Consider the following 22,644-nt stretch of genomic DNA (forward strand, 5'->3'; position numbering starts at 1 on the left):
CCCTAGTCCCTTGTAACAAATGAGTTTGACACCCCTGCTTTATATGTCCTGCAGAATGAGAGGCACGAAGAAGCCTTCCTGGCCTCCTCAGGTAGGCCATTCCACAAGGTGGGGGCCACAATAGAGAAAGCTCAAGTATGGGCACCTGTTTTTTCTGAAGTGCTACACCTTCAGAAGGCTTTGCTTAGATCAGCAAAGCTGCCACAGCAGAGCATTGCAGGAGGAGCAATTCTGCAGATATGGGGATCTAAGCCCCTGAATAAGTCCAAGTACATGTTAAAGAGCACAGTGCCTTGAACTGAACTCAGTAACTGATCTGTAACTGAGTGACTGCAGAATAAATGTAATATGAATACTCTGCCTTGTTCCCAATAATAACTGAGCAAATGCATTTTATACTAGCTGGAGTTTCCAAGTTAAATTTAAGGGTAGATGCAAATAGAGTGCTTTACTGTAGTCTAATCTTATAGCTACTATGACAGATCAGCTGAGATAAGATAGTGAACCATCTTCTGTGAAAAATAATGGTGGAAGAAAGCATTTTTGCAACTGCATTAACATACCTCTGCAGCAGTAACACTGAGTCCAGTATAACATCTAAGCTGTTACCCAAGTCAGCATAGATCAGCTGAACCCCATCAAAACTGGGGAGTACAATGCCCATCAAGACCTCAGCTTTCCCTACCAGCATCACCTCTGTCTTGTCAGGATTCAGTTTCAACTTGTTCACCTTTAGTCCTTTAACCTCAGCAACCATCACAAATCTTCTACATGTCACTTGGCTGGAAACTTCGCACTATGATCTAACCACAATAGAGAGATCATGCCTCAGCTGCTGGGAGATTCTCAAGCCTGGCTGCCAGCCATGCGTTTAAATGCCTCCCCCTCCCTCCCCCAGCCATGCAGCTGCTGTGTAGTGTTCCTGGTTGGCCTGCTTGCAGTAGGCCAGCTGGGGAAGGGAATGGGAGGTAGAGTGGGTCAGTTTCACTCCCCTTGGCTTCCAAGCCCAGGGGAGTGAAACTGACCAACTCTCCCTCCCCTTTGCTTCCCCAGCAGGCCCACAGTAGGAAGCCGACTGGGAAAATGAAGACAGATTGGGGATGCTTTTAAAATGCCTCCCCTTCATTTCCCCAGCCAGCCCACTGCAGAGGGCCTTCTAGGGAAAGGAAGGGAAGGGAGAGCTGGTTAGTTTCATGCCCGACAGAAAGTAAGCCTTCAGAGCTTGCTGGGGATGGGATGAACCACAAACTAGTTCATCCAGTGGAGGAGTTTGTTGGAGATTCATGGTTCATGAAAACCCTGAATCACAAACCTTCAACGAACCTCTGTTTCCATAGTTTATGTCCATCCCTAACCACAATAATCAAAAGTCATTCATGGAATTACTTACTGCTGATGCACTGGGGAGTATTACTGTGAGTATAAGCAATAGGAACAGAAATGCCATCATGTTCTGCAAAAGAAAAATAGATAGAATTATTATCCCTGGGGTCCACAGAATATATGAAAAGGCATGATTAGAAAACATGATAATCACAAACACACAAAAAAGTTACAGTATAAAAAAAATTGTCACAAGCAGCAAAACAATGAAATGACATCACTACAACCAGTGCTGTTCCCTGCTAAACCTGTCATTACAGCTGTATATCAATATATCAATATTTTAGTGCTGGGCCTTTAAAGAATCCAGCCATGATATTGATAGATTAATATAATAGGGTTGCTGGCTCCCTCAATGGAGTCAGAAGTCTCCTACCACCAGGCCCAGCCCCCCACTGCTGATCAGCTGCCCAATGGAGGGATTTACTAGGAGAGAGAGAGAGAAAGGTCCAGGCAATGGTGAAATGGTGACATTACTTCTGGTGCACACAAGAAATGACATCATCATGCTGGCAATGTCTGAGCCACGCTTTGGTATTTGAGCAAAAATTATATGGTTGAAGTCAATTTTACCGTAGAATTTTTGCCCAAATACTACAGCACCATTGTGACATCGCAGCATGTTAATGTTACTTCTAGTCAGGGCTTTTTAAATAGAAAAAGCCTAGCAGGAGCTCATTTGCATATTAGGCCACACTCTCTGGTACTAAGCCAGCCAGAACTGTGTTCCTGCTCAAAAAAAGACCTGTTTCCAGTGCTCATTGGAAGTGATGTGGCCACATTGCCAGCAACATTGCCTGGGCCTCCCTCCCAATCCTGCTAAGTCCCCCCCCACACACACACCCAAGGAAGGTATTGGCAACCCTATATCAATATAAGCATGCAGAAAAATAAAAGGGTACTGCTGTGACACCACTTACGGTGCTGCCAATGTCAACAGCACCTGCCCTTGAAAATCCTGATTGTTTAAGGCATGATATGTGAAAGAAAATAACTGACTTCATAATTATGAAAATGCAGCAGGAGGGTAGACATGCAGAAGAACCATGCCCAAGCCGATTCCAATAGTTGTGGATCAACTGCCAAGAAAATCAGAGGTAAGCTGAGCATATGGAAAAACCCCAGGAAAGAGATACATTTATCTTAAATGTTTTCTGGCTTATAACAAAAGGTAGTCATATGTTTTAGATATCTTCAATACAGCCCAGGTGATTCTCAACTACCACTCTGTCCATATCAACCAGCAGCCTAGATGCCACGCGTTGCCTACTACCATCCCTAGATGAACCTGTTCTTTTATTCAGGGAAAAAACTGAGGCAAAATAGGCATTAAATCTTTCTGCTTTCTCTCTGTGCTCTGTCAGAGGTTCTCCATTTTCACTCAACAGTGGGCCATCACCTCTTTTATCTTGCATTTGTTCCAGGGCTTCTTTTGTAGAAAAAGCCCAGCAGGAGTTCATTTGCATATTAGGCTACACACCCCTGATGTCACCAGGAATGTCATCGTCCTACCATACCAACCTTGAGCAGCCATTTTCTCCGGGGGAGCTGATTTCTGTCAACTGGAGATCAGTTAAAAAACAAGAGATCTCCAGACTCTGGGTTGGGGCTGGAGATCTCTTGTTTTTATAACTCTAGTTTAGAGGACTTGTCATCCAAGATACAGTCAGAATGACAAAGCAGTGGTCCAGGCATCTGGCTCAGTGCATCTATGGGCCTATTCAGTGTGTTCATGCATAACACTTCTCTGCACTTTTATATACTGTGAGTGCTTGGTGGTGTAGTGTTTAGAGTGGAAGACCAGGATCTGGGAGACTCAAATCCCTCCTCTGTAATAGAAGCTTGCTGGGTAACCTTCGGCCAATCATACATTCTCAACCTAACCTATTTCACAGGGTTGTTGTGAGGATAAAATAGAAGGGAGGAGAACAATGTAAGCTGCTTTGAGTCCCCAATGAAAATAAATAAGGGAAATATTTAAAACAATGTCTCTATTGCTGAGGAAAATGAAATGATAGGGGAAGAAGAGAATCCCTTCTTTTCAGTCTCTCCTCACATCCTACCTTTCTGATCCGGCCTTGGGCTTATGCAGTGGTGGGATTCAGCAGGTTCGCACCACTTCTATGGAACCGTTACCTAATGCGCTATCGGTTCTATAGAACCGTTTGTTGGTCGGGCACCTTCGGATCAACGGGGACTTTCCCCTTTAAGTGCCTAAAACTCACCAGTTTCTTTTCCCCACCAGACTGCAAAAAAGCCCAAGCGAACAAGTTAGATGCGCGCCCTGCCAGGAATTGCGTCTCACTCCCTCCAGCCCCTTCCAGCTTCACTACTCCCACGTGTGATTAAAACCCAGGCGCCGAGGAAAAAGCAGCTCAAGCTAACCACTGCGGCGCCTTCTGGGACTCGTAGTCCTTGCGCTCGGTAGCACAGCAGGCAGGAGGCTCGAAAGACTACCAGACCCGGCATGCCCCTCGGCAAAGAAGGGCTCCGCTCGCTCGTGCGCACTCGCGGAGTCAGGAAGCCCCGCCCACTTTCATTCCTGGAAGGATGAGTAGGCGAAGGTCTGTGGGCTGCAAACGCTTGTGGGGGCGTCGGGCTTGTTTGGTTTTTTTGCAAATGGCAGTCAAATTAGGTGACAGATTTTTCTTTTTGCAGAGAGATAAATATTGGAGTGTGTTGCCATGTATGCAAAACAAGGCTTGATAGCTGGGCTTTTCCCCAGCCAACGGTTGATCTGTTCAGATGGGTTCTGTGGCATGCGTTTGGGTGCCCCAACTGTAGTAGCTTTCAGGTGATGGTAAAAAATCCCTCTGCCTGGACATGTGAGTCCTCCATCCGTGTTTGCTTAAGCTTGTATAACCAGCTTTGGTTGGCACACTGCTTTTTTAGGGAGGCCAGCCTTTTAAGCTCACATTGCCAGAGTGACACTTCGTTCTGCAAAGCCGGGGTGTCAACCATCTGACCTGGGGGCCGAATCAGGCCCTCGGAGGGCTCCTATCAGGCCCCTGAGCAACTGACTGTCATCTGCTTCCTTCTTTCTCCTTTCTGTATAACAGCTTGCTTTGCAAGGCTCCCTCAATTGCACAGGAACTGCAGAGCAAAACTTCTATTTTCTCCATTGGCTGAGGCTCCTCCCTTGGGGAGGAAGGAGGAGGAATAGCTTGCTTTGCCAGGCTCCCTCAATCGCACAGCAGAGATACTGAGTGAAGCCTCTCTTCCTTCTATTTGCTGAGGCTCCCCCCCCCCAGTCCCCTGGGGAAGGAAGGAAAGAGCCAGAGCTTCCTTTGCCCAGTTCCCTGGATCCCGTTGGAGAAATACAAAGAAAGCACCTTTAAGACCAACAAGTGCTAATGCTTTTAGCATGTTTTAAGTTTTTTAGGAAATATATTTGTGTTTGTGTCCTTTATAAAGTTTGTATCTTTGCTAGGAAGACTGAAGGTCAGATTCCTGCAAAACTCACAGGTTGATTTCAATCAGTCACTATCAGTGCAATCCTAAAGCCATTTCCCTATGCAGCCCAGTTGCATAGACCTGCGTGAGAGTCTGAGTTAGATCTCCTAAGGATGGTGCTGTGTCTGTCAGCCCCACCTACTGCACAAGGTTGTGCAGATTTAAAGGGGAAGGCTAGTAAACCATGTATAACATCATGAGTACCTGAATACAAAGATGGGCTACATCAGGGGTAGGGAAATGGCTGAGAAGTTGAATGCATTTTTGCCTTCAGTGTGGAAGACGAGAAGTGTTTGCCCGCTCCAGAACCACTAATTTTGGAAGGGGTGTTGAAAGACCTGAGTCAGATTGAGGCGACAAGAGAGGAGGTCCTACAACTGATAGACAAATTAAAAAATTATAAGTCACCAGGTCCGGATGGCATACATCCGAGAGTTCTGAAAGAACTCAAAGTTGAACTTGTTGATCTTCTGACAAAAATATGTAATCTTTCATTGAAATCTGCCTCCATTCCTGAAAACTGGAAGGTAGCAAATGTCACCCCCATCTTTAAAAAGGGTTCTAGAGGATTTCCGGGAAATTACAGGCCAGTCAGTCTGACTTCAATACCGGGAAAGTTGTTAGAAACCATTATCAAGGACAGAATGAGCAGGCACATTGATGAACACAGGTTATTGAGGAAGACTCAGGGTGGGTTCTGTAAGGGAAGATCTTGCCTCACTAACCTGTTACAGTTCTTTGAGGGGGTGGACAAAGGGGACCCAATAGATGTTGTTTACCTTGACTTCCAGAAAGCTTTTGATAAAGTTCCTCATCAAAGGCTCCTTAGAAAGCTTGAGAGTCATGGAGTAAAAGGACAGGTCCTCTTGTGGATCAAAAACTGGCTGAGTAATAGGAAACAGAGAGTGAGTATAAATGGGCAGTCTTCGCAGTGGAGGACGGTAGTGCCTCTCCCCAAAATACCCTCCCAGTTTCAAAAAGATTGGACCAGGGGGTCCAATTCTATGAGCCCCAAAAGAAGGTGCCCTTATCCTTCATTATTTCCTATGAAAGGAAGGCATTGAAAAGGTGTGCCATCCCTTTAAATGTGAGGGCCAGAACTCCCAATATGGAAATATCTTCAATAAATCTTTCTTTAAACATAATCTAGTTGTCTTTACCTCTTTTACTGTTCTTATTGCAGTATTTAATGAGTGAATTATTAAACTACCTTTCGGTATATCTTTTGATATAGTTAAAATGGTCATTAGGACATAGAACCTGTTGTTAATTTATTTGAATCCCACCACTGGGCTTATGGCCCTGAAGCCTCACTGCCAACTGTAACCAAGCTTTAAGTTCAGCATTTCTTCGCTCTGTTGTTTCTCCTCACTGTTCATTTTATAGTTCCTTGGGAGCAAGGACCTGTCTCTGTTGCCTACATAGCTCTAAGGTGCCCCTATATTGTTACTTGTATCACTGTACCTTAACAGCTCTGATACTCCCTCAAAGCAAAATCCTCTAAGCAAAATCTTCTACTTACTAAATATCAGAAAGGCAAAACAGTTAAGTTATAAAAAGTCAGTAATTTTTTCTAAAAAGTTGTACAATACTGATATGAGACTAACAGATGAAAATCATTAGCTTAACACAGTATTAGCTCCTCTAAAAGGGGGTTTTTCCCCCTTACTGCATCATTCCAGCTTTTATGTTACCTCTGGGTTGTTTGCAGAGATGGTAGAGCACTTGCTGAAATTCTGTATTCATATCCTAAAGCAGCATTATCTAATATTGAAAATCTGTGTCGCTAGTAGTTTCAATTAAACACTGGTAGAGTCTGTGGTGGTTGGTAAAAATCTAATTAAAACAAAGGTGGTTGGAGAGACAGATTCTCATCGTCTCCTTTATGAGCTGCTATAGGTTGCAGAGTGGTGACAGGAAAAACTAATTAAAGGTATATATGACAAGGGGGAATTTTGAATCTCAACCACTGCCACCTATTATAAGACTGGTGTGACTGATTTAACTAGCCCTCCTCTAAAATCAATCACTTTGTCACTGTTTCTGTTTTTAAAATTTACCCCTCAGAAAATGGCACAATAGACAAAGGGAAGGATTAAACAAAAGTTGTTTTATTAAAACAAACTGGCAGGGAAGGAGGTTAATATGTACATAGGTGTTTGGGCTTTAGCAGATGTAAACAGACATTTAAAACTGCACACAGAACACTTCTGAGGTGACTGGCGACTATAGTTCTAGTTAACGTTTTCACTTCAATTTCACACAAACTTGAATGCCCTATTGTTTATCCCAATAGGTAAAAGACCAAGGTATCTGCACTAGATCGTCTCCTGGTGGCACAATCATTACTATCTGCTTGATCAGACTAGTAACCTGGGCATTTGGCTCCTTTTGAGGACCTTGAACTGTCGCCTCAAAATCCCTCTTCCAAAGCCTGATCTGCCAGCCTTTCAGTCTCCCCCCCCCCTTGGACACTAAGCTTCATAAGGGGACTGTTTTCCCCCTCAAGATGTGCTTATTTGATTGACAAATAGAAAGACTGTTCTTCACTTCTGAGAACAGTCTCTCAACAGAGTCTCTAAGAATTAAAACCCCACTTCATGGGCTCTGCATTAGATTCTGCACTGTGACTTTTGTCACACTTTTGGGAGCATCTCCAAAAGACCTCTGCTCTCTTCTCCAGTCAGTCTTCAACTCTCTCCAGCTCCGTAACTGACTTTTTCAACTGCCTAACTGCCACTCTCCTTTGACAGTTCGAAGTAGTCCACCAATGAAAGTGAGCCCTATCAGCTGTCACTCAGTGGTCCTTAACATGCATATTGCTCCTGTTTGTCACAGCAGATAAATCAACTCCACTGGCAGAAGAGAAATAATAAATATCTGGAAACTGATACAGTGAGGGAAGAGTAGCCAAAGACTTTCTGGAACATAGTTAAATATCCACCCCCAGAATGGGAATTATAACCTTGACTGAAAACAGTGCTGCATGCCTTCATCAGGCAAGCTGAGCTCCTGGAAGCCATACCACAGTGTGGCTCAGCCCTGAGAGCCCAGCCAGCAAGCTCCAGGAAGCTGTGCTCCAGTGCACTCTGGCACAAATAAAGCCCTGCATATCTGAAGAAGGTTTTCCTGTTGTAGCAAGCCTCACTGGCCAGCTTTAGCTCGCTATGAGCTTTGGCGTCTCTGATGGCTGACCTACAGTGCCTGGCATCCTGCAGATAATCTTTAGCGGTATGGCTCTGCTGTCATTTCTTGAACATTTTTTCCCTCCATTAGCACATTTCAAAGTCCTCTGTTCATCTACATTGGCTTTTTTTGATCCCCTTCCATGTTTCCTTCTTGTTGAAATAGCGATGGCTTGAGCTTGCAAGAACTCTTGTTTTAGAAGACCCTACTCCTCACTTGTTCCTTTCCCTTCCAACAGTCTTGCTCATGGAATAATTCTCTTCATGTCTCTGAGGTTATTAAAGTCTGCCCTACTGAAATCTAGCATACACTAATTAAAGGTATACACATGTGCCTATGAACTTTCTTGGTCCCCCACAGCAAAAGGAATTCTAGCAGGACATGGTCACTTCTCCCTAGGGTTCCCATCACCTTCACCTTGCCCACCAACTCTTGCCTGTTGATCAATATTAAGCCAAGTATTGGCAAGCCCCTCATAGTTTCCTCCAGCATTTGATGAAGGAAGTCGTCAGCCAGACAGATGCATGACTGTGAATGCTTTGCAGAATTTATCTCTCAGCACACATCAGGGAAGTTGAAGTCACCCGTAACTATCAGGTCATGTTGTTTAGATACCCTGCCAAACTGTTCAAGGAGGACAGCATCCACCTCATCCTGGCCAGGAGGTCTGTAGCAGACTCCAGAAACAATACTTTTTGTCATTCCTTCCCTTATCCTCACCCAGACACTTTCCACTGGACTGTTACCCTTCTCCTCCAATATTTCCTGAAAAACAAACCCTCTCCTCACATACAACGTCACTCTGCCTCCTCTTCAACCCTTTTGGTTTTTCTTGAACAACTCATATCATCCACTACTACATTCCAGTCATGGGAATCATCCCATGTAATGCCTACTAAATCATATCCCTCCATCTGCACAAGAAGCTCAAGCTCTTCCTTCTTATTGCCCAAACTTTGGGCATTGGTGCAAAGACACCTAAAGCCCCACACCATTAGACCTGGCCCTCACAGTCAGACCCCTATTGTTTGCTCTCTTTTATTTAAATCCCTGTATTGGTCATCTCCTTCCCCTCATGCTGTCAGTTTAAAGCCCTCTTGATGAATCTCTCCAGGTTTTTGTCAAACACCTTCTTCCCTGACCTTGACAGGTGAAGTCCATCTTGGGCTAGTAGGTTATCATCCAGAAAACCAAGCCCATGGTCCCAGAATCCAAATTGCTCCTGCTGGCACCACCAATGGAGCCCGTGGTTCACCTCCATTATTGACTGCTCTCATCGCATTCCCCTTCCTACAACAGGAAGGATTGAAGAGAACATCAAATGTTCCTGCATTCCTTTTAGCTTCCTCCTGAAAGCCTCATAGTCAGCCTTAATACTTTTGATGGTGCTTATGGCTGTGTCTTTGGTACCCACATGGACCATCACAAAAGTGCAGTGCTCTATAGGTTTGATGAGTTTTGGGATCATGTCTGTAATATCTTTAATTTTTGCCCCTGGCAGGCAACACACCTCTTGGGCCAGGGGGTCAGGCCTGGATACATGATGTTCCATACCCCTCAGCAAGGAATCACCTATGACCAACACTTACCTTTTCCTTCCCATGCCATTTCTTCATTTCTCCCTATTCGCCACTCTCTGTCTCCCTTGTGTTTATAATACTTTTGCTGGTAATGTTTCCATCTCTCCCTCCACTGCAAGGGCCTGGAATCAATTTCTTAGTTCTAATGGCACTGAGTTGTAACTGATTTGCATTTATTTTGTTATTTTATGTGATCTATTTCACATTATATCCTAATCCCATTCAATTATTATATCTTTACCAGTATTCTCCTTCTGTTCATCAGAACTGGAAATATTGTGATAGATTATGTGAAAAACTTCTATCTGAGAATTGCTGCCAGTCAGAGTAGACAATACTGACCTTGATCAAGAACAACAACAACAACAATTTTTATTTATATCCTGCCCTCCCCGCCAAAGCAGGCTTAGGGCAGCTAACAACACAATTCCATACATTAGTTATACAAAATGTTTATACAAAGACTACATTAACAATTTAATTAAAATCTATTAAAATTCTAAAATTGATAAAAATATGCTGGTGCTATTTACAAAGGCGAATTCCTTAGCAGTTTCCCTCTTGGTCGGTGAAGGCCAATTGAAAGAGGATAGTCTTGCAGGCCCTGCGGAACTGTTCAAGATCCTGCAGGGCCCACATTTCCTCTGGAAGTTGGTTCCATAGGCGAGGAGCCATAGTAGAGAAAGCCCGGTCGCGGGTGCTTTGTAGCTTCACCTCTTTCAGCCCAGGAATAGTCAGCAGGTTTTTCCCAGCTGACCTCAGTGCTCTTTGGGGTTCATATGGGGAGAGACGGTCCCTAAGGTAGGCAGGTCCTCGGCCATATAGGGCTTTAAAGGTAATAACCAGCACTTTGTAGCGAATCCGGTATACAACTGGCAGCCAGTGCAGTTCACACACCTTGATGGACCAATGGTGATTAAATGAGAGACTGAGTTCAGGTAAATGAGTCAACTTTAGAGTGCTCATTCTTTACAAAACTGTATTGTTTTTCAATACACCAAAGGCCTCTAGGTTTGGCATTTAATTTCCCAGGAAGTAAAAGAAAGGCTGGTAAGGACTAGAAAAAAATGTGTCAGTTTCAAAAAGCCACTGGAATCACAGTTCCCAGAGAAGGGAACAGCAAGTGAAACTTGACATGATATGGGGCTGAGCTAAGCTCAGACAGTTACAGTGACAGGCAACAAAAGATTATGATTGTTCTTAAAAGAATGTCGCATTTATTTGGTATTGGCTTTAAGCTTTCTTTTCAGCACAGTGTATCTCTGGATACAATACACAGACCCCAGTTCCAATCCAGTAAGACATTTTAGGTGTTTTCAGATGTTAGTCATGCATACTAGGAGCCTACCAGCTGAATATAAGAGGAACCCTTACCACCCACAATCCTCCCAATATATGCAGTCACCAGGCTGTGTGCCCATGTATTTACTATGTGGTATACAGCCTCCATACATGTAAACTGAAAAATTCAGTAGATAGCTTGCATTCACCAAAGTTGTACATATGGTGGCCCTCTTTTATACAGTATGACAACCATATGTACTGGATTATTGTAGGTAGTGTGCAATCCTTTTACACACAGTTGGCATACTCCCAGTACAGGTGATTATAGTGTCTCAAAATGACCAATAAGAAGATGTATTATGTACACTTCACAACCAAACAGTTATAGGATTCGCTTTAACCACATTTAATCATTCCCTCAAATTTCTTTGTCAGTATTATGAAAGGGTAGTCCACTTTCCCCTTATTTGTGCTCACTTCAAATGTTCTGAACTGCTCTAAACTGTAAAGAGTCAATAAACTGTTACTAACCCAAGCAATCATGTACAAATGCAACACTTGGAATGCCTTTGTGGACTGGTGTTAGTATCTCAGAACAACAAGCCTGAAACAACTTCTAAATCCTGATTATCTGAACAAGCCCTCAGTGTAGGTTTTGAAAAACCTTTCCTTTCCTTAATTAACTTGGAATATAGTATCTGCAACATGACTGTAGTGAACACAGAATTCATTTATGTAAATATCAACCTCCACAACAGTAATGCTTTAACACTGAATATTAATTCAGGCTCCCAGTTAGCAGAGATGTGTCAGATAATATTTAAAATATATTATCAAACCTATTACTCCTGGGGCAGGACAGCTATTAAGTGAGAAATTCAAATTAACAGAGAGCTGAAAACTGGGTCTCCCTGGTGCTGCAGTATCTTTCTCTTGGATGCTGTTAAAATAGCTCCAAGTCTGGAAATTTCACAGCTGCTGCAAAATATCCTTGGGTGTTTGGTTCTGAGTCACTTCTTACATCTGGGCAGGACAGTGTGTGAAAAGAGGGTAGGAGAGAGTGGGAAGAGATTCTCATTTCTCTCTCACCACAGAAAATAACATACATTAAAAAAATTATAATTTGCAAAAATATACATATGGATTATTGGCAGTGCAAAACATTTAAAAGATTGTTTTCCAGTTTTAAAAGTGCAGACCCTGCAGAATTCCTTCTTTTTGTATTCTTCTGGAGCTGTACTGCTACCACCCTCCTAAAATTGTAAAGACTCCAAGGGGACAGAGAACTCTTTCTGGTTCTACAAACTCTATAAAGCATAATGTATACTGAAGATACTGTCTAAATAATTATTAGCTATTGCCAGGATGGTTAGGGCCTTTGGGCACACAAGGAGGCTTTCCCAATGCTCCCACACCCCTCTTCCCAAAACAAGACTTTGTCTTCTGAATATCTGCTCCTCAAAATTTGGGGCTACTCCAGACTGGGTTGTAGTATGATGCAGTGGACTTCAGTTAGAAAGAAAAATCAGCCACACCTCTCACAGAGTGAGAGTACTTTCTGTCCACACATGGAGCTGTTTGGATCCTGGCCAATAACATTTTTACTACTCCTCCTCTTACCTCTCAACTCCTGGATATTCAATGGTCCCCTAGAGGCTGAACACCTGGTATAAATTCTCATCCAACCAAGAGATGGGCTGAATAATTTTGGAACACAATAAATAATACCCCACTAAAGAATACATTCCAGGCTTCCATAAATTATTTTAAACATGTGTAATGAATTTCAGTTTAGTAGTTAGAGTGATGGAAAGATTCAGGGCTTTTTCTGTAGCATGAACTCCTTTGCATTTTAGGCCATACACCCCTGATGTTGCCAATCCTCCTGAAGGAGAGACCCCTGAATAATTATGAACACCCCTATAATAATAATAATTGAAAATATGGTTGTGCCTTCAAAAGAGAATGTCTGATGCAACATTTAGAGTGTCTGTTGGGAGGCCCCTCAGAGGAACTTCTGATAAACTCAAAAACCAGACATGCTAAGGGTGTGAATCCAAGATAACAGGAGCCTGCAGAGAAGGAACTTTTTTGTTGATAAGCAAAGGAACACAGCAGTGGAAAACGACAAGAAATTACTGAAAGGAAAGCAGGAGGTGGAGCATTTGAATTAGATAAGGACTGTGGGCTAGTCTGCTTGTTTTGGGGATGAATAAAAACGTTCAGAAGGCTGATGTTTTTAACTTTGTCATTTTGAAGCTTATGCTGACAGAGTTCACTTTGATATCAAAGTAAAATATCTCGATTTAAACCAAGCAATGTGTGGGGCCTTGTTATTCTACTGCTACATAAAAATGGTGCATTGGCCAGGAATGACAGGTAAGGATTTTTCCTTCCCTTTGATGACTGCATAAGTGTCTGCTCTTCATCCTTATGGCAGGAAAGAATTGGACTAGGCGCCAAGGTCACATTTTTGACTTGAGTCCTGCTCTCTCTGCCTTGGGTGTGTGTGTGTGTGTGTGCACGGTCAATCAATCAAGAACCCGCACCTGGTTAAATCCGACGTCTATAGGGAATTGGAAGATCTTCAGGATTGTGAGTATGAACTGTTTAGAATTTTGATTGCCACTCTCTGGGAGAGAAGAAGGGCTTGATCAACCCTTGAAGCTCTGTCTATTAGGCTCTGCCTTGGAGCTGAAGCACAGAGGCTAGGAACTGGAAGGATTTCTGTGGGGTGTGTGTGTGAATGAGAAACGAAGCCTCTAAGCGAGAGGGATTTTCTCTTGTGTAGTTCTCAGTAGGGAGATCTTGCTGGGTCATGAGAGAAAGGGAGTGTAAACCCTCAGGGCTCCCTGGCTGCCAGACCCCTTACTGGCAGCTCCTGTTTTCTGTTTGAGAGCCAGTTTGGTGTAGTGGTTAAGTGTGCAGACTCTTATCCGGGAGAACTGGGTTTGATTCCCCACTCCTCCACTTGCACCTGCTGGAATGGCCATGGGTCAGTCAAAGTTATCACAGAGCTTGTCCTTGAAAGGGCAGCTTCTGGGAGAGACCTCTCAGCCCCACCTACCTCACAGGGTGTTTATTGCGGGGGAGGGAGATAAAGGAGATTGTGAGCCGCTCTGAGACTCTTGAGTGGAGGGTGGAATACAAATCCAACGTCTTTTTCTTCTTCTTCTGTTTTCCCTAGAAGTGTCTTGTCTAAATGTTTGGTGCCATGGGGAACTTTTTTTTTTTTTTAAGCCAGAATTCTGGGAAATGTCAGAGAATGGTAGTTCCACATGGGCAGGCAAGGCTCCTTTGTCCCTAAACCTCCCTTTCAAGAAAGAAAAAAATCTAACTTTTGGATTTGAATGTCTTTTAGAATGGAGAGACTTGGCTTTGTAAGATAACAAAGACCTCTCTCCCCTTAATAAAATAAAGAACAGAAGAGCAATGATTTGGATTAGAATTAGATGAGGCCAGTTTTCAAGGGAAGGCCTGGAGATCTGGAATCACAGCACAAAGTTCCAAGCTGCAGACTCAGTTTTCTCTGCAGGGTAATGGAAGTTTGGTGTGAGTGAGAGCTCAGAGCCTGGTTCCCTTGGGATTTCATCTTTCTTTAGACATCAATTTTAGATCTCTAGCAACCTGTCCTGTCTGGATATGGCAACCCCATTCAGGAAATAAAACTAATTGTAGAGAATGTGGCCTTGCCTAAAAGATCAGATCTCTGTTAGTGTAATGATGTCTGCCACCTGTAGGGTGACCATAATGTCTGAAGGCCAGCCAGGGACACCTTGGGGGGGGGGGGGGTGGAAGGTAGGGTCACTTCCGGTGACGTCATGCCACCGCCGGAAACAGGAAGTGACGTCACTTCCGGCGACGTCACTTCCGGCGACGTCATGCCACCGCCGGAAACAGGAAGTGACACCACTTCCTGTGACATCATTTCCCTGCGTCACCTGCCGGAAACGGGAAGTGACATCACTTCCTGTGACATCACTTCCCCCAAATGACATCATTTCCCCCAAATGCCACTGCCGGAAACAGGAAGTGACTTCACAGCACTTCCTGTGACGTCCCCAAAAATCCCCCAAATATCACCGCCGGAAACAATTTTGTTCTCAAATCCTGTATATACTTCATCAGTATATGGGATAAGGCACTTTCTCAACTGTGCTGCATAATGCAGCCTATTTATTTTGTCCTGTTTGCTCTGTTGGCTCTATCTGCGCCACCTTCATCACTTTCGGGGTGTGGATCCCCCAGTGGGGTGGTCTCGCGACTCCCTCCGCCGGCTGTTTCTGATAGCCCTGCGCCCCCTCTTTCATTTGATATGTGTCCCGTGCGGGTGCCACCCTCCCGCCAGGAGATGCCGCAAAATGAGCCCCCTTGAGGCTTATGGCGGCAGGGCTCGGGGGAAGCGAGCTAGACTGCTGTTCTTTTGAGGGGTTATAGAGTGTTTCGAGCCCGTCCCTGTGGCATCAGTCCCATCATTGTGGGACCCAGGAGGCCGGCGCAGCAGCACGCCGAAGCAGCCTGTCACAGGTCGAGATGCAGGACAGGAACCCGGAAGTGACCGACAAGCTGCTTCAGCGTGCCGCTGCGCCGGCCCCCTGGGCCCCACAACGATGGGACTGATGCCACAGGGACGGGCTCGAAACATTCTATGACCCCTCAAAAGAACAGCAGTCTAGCTCGCTTCCCCCGAGCCCTGCCGCCATAAGCCTCAAGGGGGCTCATTTTGCGGCATCTCCCGGCGGGAGGGTGGCATCCGCACGGGACACATATCAAATGAAAGAGGGGGCGCAGGGCTATCAGAAACAGCCGGCGGAGGGAGTCGCGAGACCACCCCACTGGGGGATCCACACCCCGAAAGTGATGAAGGTGACGCAGATAGAGCCAACAGAGCAAACAGGACAAAATAAATAGGCTGCATTATGCAGCACAGTTGAGAAAGTGCCTTATCCCATATACTGATGAAGTAAATACAGGATCTGAGAACAAAATTGCACTAGAAGACACAAACACAAAGCTCCCTTACACTGAATCAGTGCTTGGGTCCACCAAAGTCAGTATTGTCTACTCCAGTCACAAACACAAAGCTCCCTTACACTGAATCAGTGCTTGGGTCCACCAAAGTCAGTATTGTCCACTCCAGTCACAAACACAAAGCTCCCTTACACTGAATCAGTGCTTGGGTCCACCAAAGTCAGTATTGTCCACTCCAGTCAAAAACACAAAGCTCCCTTACACTGAATCAGTGCTTGGGTCCACCAAAGTCAGTATTGTCCACTCCAGTCACAAACACAAAGCTCCCTTACACTGAATCAGTGCTTGGGTCCACCAAAGTCAGTATTGTCACATAAGAACATAAGAGAAGCCCTGTTGGATCAGGCCAGTGGCCCATCCAGTCCAACACTCTGCATCACATAAGAACATAAGAGAAGCCCTGTTGGATCAGGCCAGTGGCCCATCCAGTCCAACACTCTGCGTCACATAAGAACATAAGAGAAGCCCTGTTGGATCAGGCCAGTGGCCCATCCAGTCCAACACACTGTGTCACATAAGAACATAAGAGAAGCCCTGTTGGATCAGGCCAGTGGCCCATCCAGTCCAACACACTGTGTCACATAAGAACATAAGAGAAGCCCTGTTGGATCAGGCCAGTGGCCCATCCAGTCCAACACTCTGCGTCACATAAGAACATAAGAGAAGCCCTGTTGGATCAGGCCAGTGGCCCATCCAGTCCAACACACTGTGTCACATAAGAACATAAGAGAAGCCCTGTTGGATCAGGCCAGTGGCCCATCCAGTCCAACACACTGTGTCACATAAGAACATAAGAGAAGCCCTGTTGGATCAGGCCAGTGGCCCATTCAGTCAGGAAGGGAGGAGGGAGGGAGGGAAGGGAGGGAAGGAAGGAAGAAAGGAAGAAAGGAAGAAAGGAAGGAAGGGAGGAGGGAGGGAGGGAAGGGAAGGGAGGGAGGGAGGGAGGGAGGGAAGGAAGGGAGGAAGGAAGGGAGGAGGGAGGGAGGGAGGGAGGGAGGGAGGGAAGGAAGGAAGGAAGGAAGGAAGGAAGGAAGGAAGGAAGGAAGGAAGGAAGGGAGGGAGGGAGGGAGGGAGGGAGGGAGGGAAGGGAGGGAGGGAAGGAAGGAAGGAAGGAAGGAAGGGAAGGAAGGAAGAAAGGAAGGAGGGAAGGAAGGAAGGAAGGAAGGAGGAGGGAGGAAAGGAAAGAAGGAAGGCCAGCCGCCCCCCCCCGCTAGCCGCCCCCCCCCCCCCGCTTTTGGCTTACCTGGATCCAGGGCGGTGGCGGCCTCTCCTCCGGGCTGCTGGCGGGGCTGGCGGCGGCTGCGGAGGCCGGAGAGGCCGGCGCTGGTCTCTGGAGGCCTCCAGGGACCAGCGCTGGCCTCTCCACGCTGCCTCCGCTGGCCTCCGGAGGCCTCCAGGGACCAGCGCAGGCCTCTCCACGATGCCTCCGCTGGCCTCTGGAGGCCTCCAGGGACCAGCGCAGGCCTCTCCACGGAGCCTCCGCTGGCCTCTGGGGGCCTCCAGGGACCAGCGCAGGCCTCTCCACGGAGCCTCCGCTGGCCTCTGGGGGCCTCCAGGGACCAGCGCAGGCCTCTCCACGGAGCCTCCGCTGGCCTCTGGAGGCCTCCAGGGACCAGCGGAGGCCTCTCCACGCTGCCGGCGCTGGCCTCTGGAGGCCTCCAGGGACCAGCGGAGGCCTCTCCACGCTGCCGGCGCTGGCCTCTGGAGGCCTCCAGGGACCAGCGCCGGCCTCTCCGGACCCCGCGCGCGGGCGGGGAAGGCGGGGAGTGAGGCAGCCAGCGTCCCTGCGCGTGCGCACACCGCTGTGCGCACGTGCAGGGACGCTGACTGCCTCACTCCCCGTCTTCCCGGCCGGCGCGCGCGGCCCGCCGGCTCCCTGCTGGCTATACCGGGACTTTGTAATGGTCCCGGTATAGGCAGCCCGGGAGCCGGGAATTGGTGGCCAGAACCGGGAAAGTCCCGGGAGACCGGGACGGTCTGGCCACCCTATCTGTTTGGCCGAGGTGGCTCAGCAGACTTGCCAACTGATAGTCCAACACAGGTCCAAAGTCTGGTATTTCCCCCAGAAACACCAGGAAGGTAGGTTGCCACCAGACTGGATAAATCCTGTAGCACAGAGGCCATAGTCAAGCCTCTGCCTATTAGGAAAACTCTAGAGAAAACAAAGCCACACCACTGCAGCAAGGGGTTCCCCACGTCAGTTTTCACAAACTGATAGTAGGTACTTCCAAAGGCTAGTGGGTAAGTTTGGTTCAGATTGTGGTGGCCTGAAAGTAACTAACCACACAAATAAACTTAAAGAAAGTTTATTTTACCAAATAGGCATGAAAGCATTGGTTTTAGTGAGTTGTTCAATGTAATTAGCTAACTGGGTATAAATTCAGAGAGCTAGATAGTATCATACAGAGTTCAAATGTCCAGATGGAATCCAAGGGCTTCCCCGAATGGAATTATGTCAGGAGGCTGTTTAGCAAAATAGGCTCTAGTCTAGGTTAGGCTAGGCAAAGAAATGTATTCATAATGTTATTTTTTTATGCCTCCCAGACCCTCCTAGTATATCCAGTTAAGGCTATTCAGCTATTTCAGTACTAAAATTAGTTGGTACATGGCTACTGCATTACAGTCAGCCCAAAAGAACTTAGGTTCAGCTCTTTTAAAATGCAGCAAGGATGCAAATTAAATAAATGCAATTTATTGCCATGATTGAGAAAGAGATTTAGAGACTTGTACCTTTATTTTCACCTTTAAAATGCCAGAATCAAATATCTGAGAAAGAGATTAAACTAGTTTTGTTAAATATTTACTGCTTTAGTTCTATAAATTTCAGGCTCAAGGAAAGGCCTCTGAGTATGTACAGAGAGTGCCTAAATCAGCCCCAAATTGGAGCCTGGCTTAGGGAAGTTAAAGATTGCAAATTTGCAGTCCTGCCCTTTCCCCACAAGAATACCGTGGCACAGAGTGTTAGAGCTGCAGTATTGCAGTCCTAAGCTCTGTTCACAACCTGAGTTCAATCCTGGTGGAAGCTGGGTTTTCAGGTAGACGGCTCCAGGTTGACTCAGCGTTCCATCCTTCCAAGGTCGGTAAAATGAGTACCCAGCTTGCTGGAGGGAAAGTGTAGATGACTGGGGAAGGCAACAGCAAACCACCCCGTAAAAAGTCTGCCGTGAAGAAGTTGTGAAAGCAATGTCACCCCAGAGTCGGAAACGACTGGTGCTTGCATAGGGGACTTTTCCCTTCCTGTCCTCCCCCATTGGGAAGGAATGTTAATCCCCTTCTCTTTTCTCAATCTGAAATCTTCAACAGAACCAGAAAAGGGTAAAAAGAATAATAATTTTTAGAATGCAGTGCCCTGAGATATTAAGAAGGAAAGAAAATTTTCACCTCAGGTCTCTCCTCTTGAAGGCACAAGCAACCAGGTGTCTTTACAGAAAGAGACCTGTCTTTTTATAACTCAGATCCATAACCAGAAAAGGTACATAGCCAAATTTAGTCTTAATTGTAGAAATAAGAAGTGTAAAATCTAAACCTCCAACAGGCAGATATATCTCATCACCTTTCCCATCTTGTGTTTATAGATATGTCCCATGGTATTAAAGGGGGAAGACACAATTGAGATATTTTTCTGAATTCTCATATTCTCCTGATTTTGGGTCTAAGGATATTATAGCATTGGAAAAAGTGCAGAAAAGGGCAACTAGAATGATTAAAGGTTTGGAACACTCCCTATGAAGAAAGGTTAAAACGCTTGAGGCTCTTCAGCTTGGAGAAATGTCGTCTGCGGGGTGACATGATAGAGGTTTGCAAGATTATGCAGCTGCTGCATTATGCTGCAGCTGCTGGGGCTGATGAATTGCAAGCACTCTGAGAACCCCTTCAGGTGCTCTTGGTCTCTGTCTCTGTTTTCCAGGTGGGGACTCAGCAGAGACGCTTTCGTTTGTGGCAATTCAACCCCGCTCTAGTCGGTCAGCTATTCCTGCCTTCCTCTGTAAGCGGAGCCTCGTGCCCTGCAAGACTGTCCAAGTTGCATCTGGGATGCTGTTGTACTTGGTTCCAGCACAATTAAGTCTGAGATGTGCCCTACTTTGTCTCTCCTGCTTGGCATCTGCTGCACGTTCCCTGTACCCCTCTCCCTTCCCACCCCTCTGCCACTCTGTCAGTGAGCTCTGCAAGGGAATGTCTTGGAGGGTGGACTCGCTTGTTTCGGGGGGGGGGGGAGAATGGTAGGAACCTATGAGCTGCCTCATCACGAGGCTGGACAGAGGGATGCCTGCCCAACCCCATGGTACTGTTGTGCTCATGGCACAACCTACAGTGGGGTGTGTGTGTCCTAATGGAGTGGGTGCATGGTTGATGCCTCACACTCTGTGTTCTGTGGCCCCCGGGGGAAGAGTTCCATGCACAGTGCAGGGGGCATAACAGCAACATGGAGAGTCTCAGAGGCCGTGTTGGGGGAACCCTAGCAGGGGCAGACTTGTATTCTTCACCGGGTGAACGCCCATGTCCCATGCTAGCATGCAGGGAAAGCAGATGACTTTGACGTCTGCCTGTAACGGGCAGAGTTCTTGTTAGGGGGCAGGGTAAGACAGGCTATCAACTTCTCTGGGGCTGCCTCTCCCCATCCCTGAGTGTCATGTGCAACAGTGCCTGCAGTGGACTGGCCAATCCGGTAGCCTTGGGATGTCCCGCCCCTCCTGCTGCCTCCACCTTGGCTGTGCATTGGGAGTCCACACTCCAGCGGAGTTGCCATGGCGACGGTCTCACATGTGGCGAGACCACATACGCCACATAAGTTAGGATTGGCCTGCCAATGTAGTTGATTTTATTTCCTTTACATATATGCAGACCACATATCAATGAACATACTATCCTTATTTCCCTCGTTCCAACTATGTGGTAACCATCAAGAAACCAAATTGGATTCCTTTTATCAGCTAGTATGTTGATCTGAACTAAGGGATAAAGAAGAAACACCAACATGTGGAGTGTTTCTTTTAATCACACCTGTCCAAATAACATACCTGGGGCTTATTTGTTTATATTACACATACATGACTCATACTAGGGCTGCAACATTTAGAGCAGCAATACACATACAGTGGCTCAGGAGATGCATGTATTTTTAAAAAAAACAATTTTATTATTCTGCAATATATTATAATACTTATCTATTATTCAAAAATTCAGTACCAATACATTGCATTTTTTATCACCTCCCTCCCCCCCTTTTCGTGACCTCCACCGGTGCATTTAATTAAAATACTAAAAAGAAATAAAAGGTAATTTTAACATTTTAAGAATCTTCATAAAAAATCTTATAGCTATAATAAAATTAAGGAAAAAAACATTTACTATGATTATCATCCATCTTCATTATAATCCTTTAGTCCTTAGCCCTTATCATAAAAAAAAGATTGAAGAAATATATATTCCCATAGTCTCATTTTTAACTATAATCCTTATCCAAATAAGTTGAAAAAAAAGAAAGGGTACGATCACATTTTTAACTGTAGTCCATTTACTATTCCCCTAGCGTTCAACTATTGTAAAAAATCACCAAATGTCCTTTAACCTTCCATTGTTTTTCAACATATTTCTGAAATTTTCTCCACTCATTTTTAAACCTCTACATCATATTCTTTTAAGATTCTTGTAAGCTTGTCCATTTAATTCCAATACATAACTTTCATAATCCAGTCCCACTTTTCTGGTATTTTGTCTTGCTTCCACATCTGCGCATATAATGTCCGTGCAGCTGAAAACATGTACCAAATTATAGTTCTATCTTGTTTTGGAAATTTTTCCATTTGTAATCCCAACAAAAAGATTTCTGGTGCCTTCTTAATGTTATAACCCAGAATTTTTGAGATCTCTTGCTGAATCATTTGCCAAAATTGCTTTGCCATTTCACAAGTCCACCACATATGGTAGAAAGATCCTTTATGTTTTTTACATTTCCAACATCTATCCAACACCTGATTGTTCATTTTCGACAGTTTCTTAGGTGTCATGTACCACCTATAAAGCATTTTAAAACAGTTTTCTTTAATATTATTACATGTCGTTATCTTCATAGAGTTCTTCCATAAGTACTCCCATTGTTCCATCTGAATTTCTTTATTTGTTTATTGCCCATTTTATCATTTGAGATTTAACTACTTCATCTTCTGTAGACCATTTCAATAATAATTTATAAATTCTTGAAATCAATTTTTCATTATCGCCAAACAGCATTCCCTCCAGTTCTGTTTGTTATTGTCTTACTCCATCATTTTTAATATCCTGTTCAAGCAAACTTTTAATTTGTTGCAATTGAAACCAATTATACTTATATTCTAATTCGTCCGCCGATTTTAATTCCACCTTACCGCCATGTATTTTTAACAACTGTTTATATGATAACCATTTCTCTTCATTAATATCTGAATATAACTTTATTACTTCTGTTGGCACAATCCAAAGCAGTTTCCTCTCGTCCCCATATCTTTTGTATTTCAACCAGGTTTTTAACAGATTACTTCTTATATAATGATGTGAGAAGAAGCCATCCATCTTACTTTTCCCATAACACAGAAATGCATGCCAACCAAAAACGTTACCATGGCCTTCTAATGTTAATAATTTTCTATTTAGTAACGTCATCCATTTCTTGATCCACACCAGACAAACTGCATCATGGTACAACTTTAAATCCAGCAACTGGAAGCCTCCCCTTTCTTTTGCGTTGGTC

At 45.1% G+C, this 22,644-nt stretch overlaps 1 protein-coding gene across 2 annotated transcripts in view; it reads right to left on the bottom strand.

The window, feature by feature from the left end:
- Positions 1-22,644, bottom strand: part of PAPLN (papilin, proteoglycan like sulfated glycoprotein) — a 172,653-nt gene that overhangs the window by 117,032 nt on the left and 32,977 nt on the right. For both annotated transcript variants that reach the window (XM_060261820.1, XM_060261819.1), the window contains exon 2: positions 1,391-1,453. In XM_060261820.1, coding sequence (XP_060117803.1) covers positions 1,391-1,450 — 60 coding nt within the window. In that variant the 5' untranslated portion in view covers positions 1,451-1,453. The remainder of the gene's footprint in view (positions 1-1,390; positions 1,454-22,644) is intronic.

Source organism: Heteronotia binoei, chromosome 21 (genome assembly GCF_032191835.1).
Source record: "Heteronotia binoei isolate CCM8104 ecotype False Entrance Well chromosome 21, APGP_CSIRO_Hbin_v1, whole genome shotgun sequence".
NCBI lineage: Eukaryota > Metazoa > Chordata > Lepidosauria > Squamata > Gekkonidae > Heteronotia > Heteronotia binoei.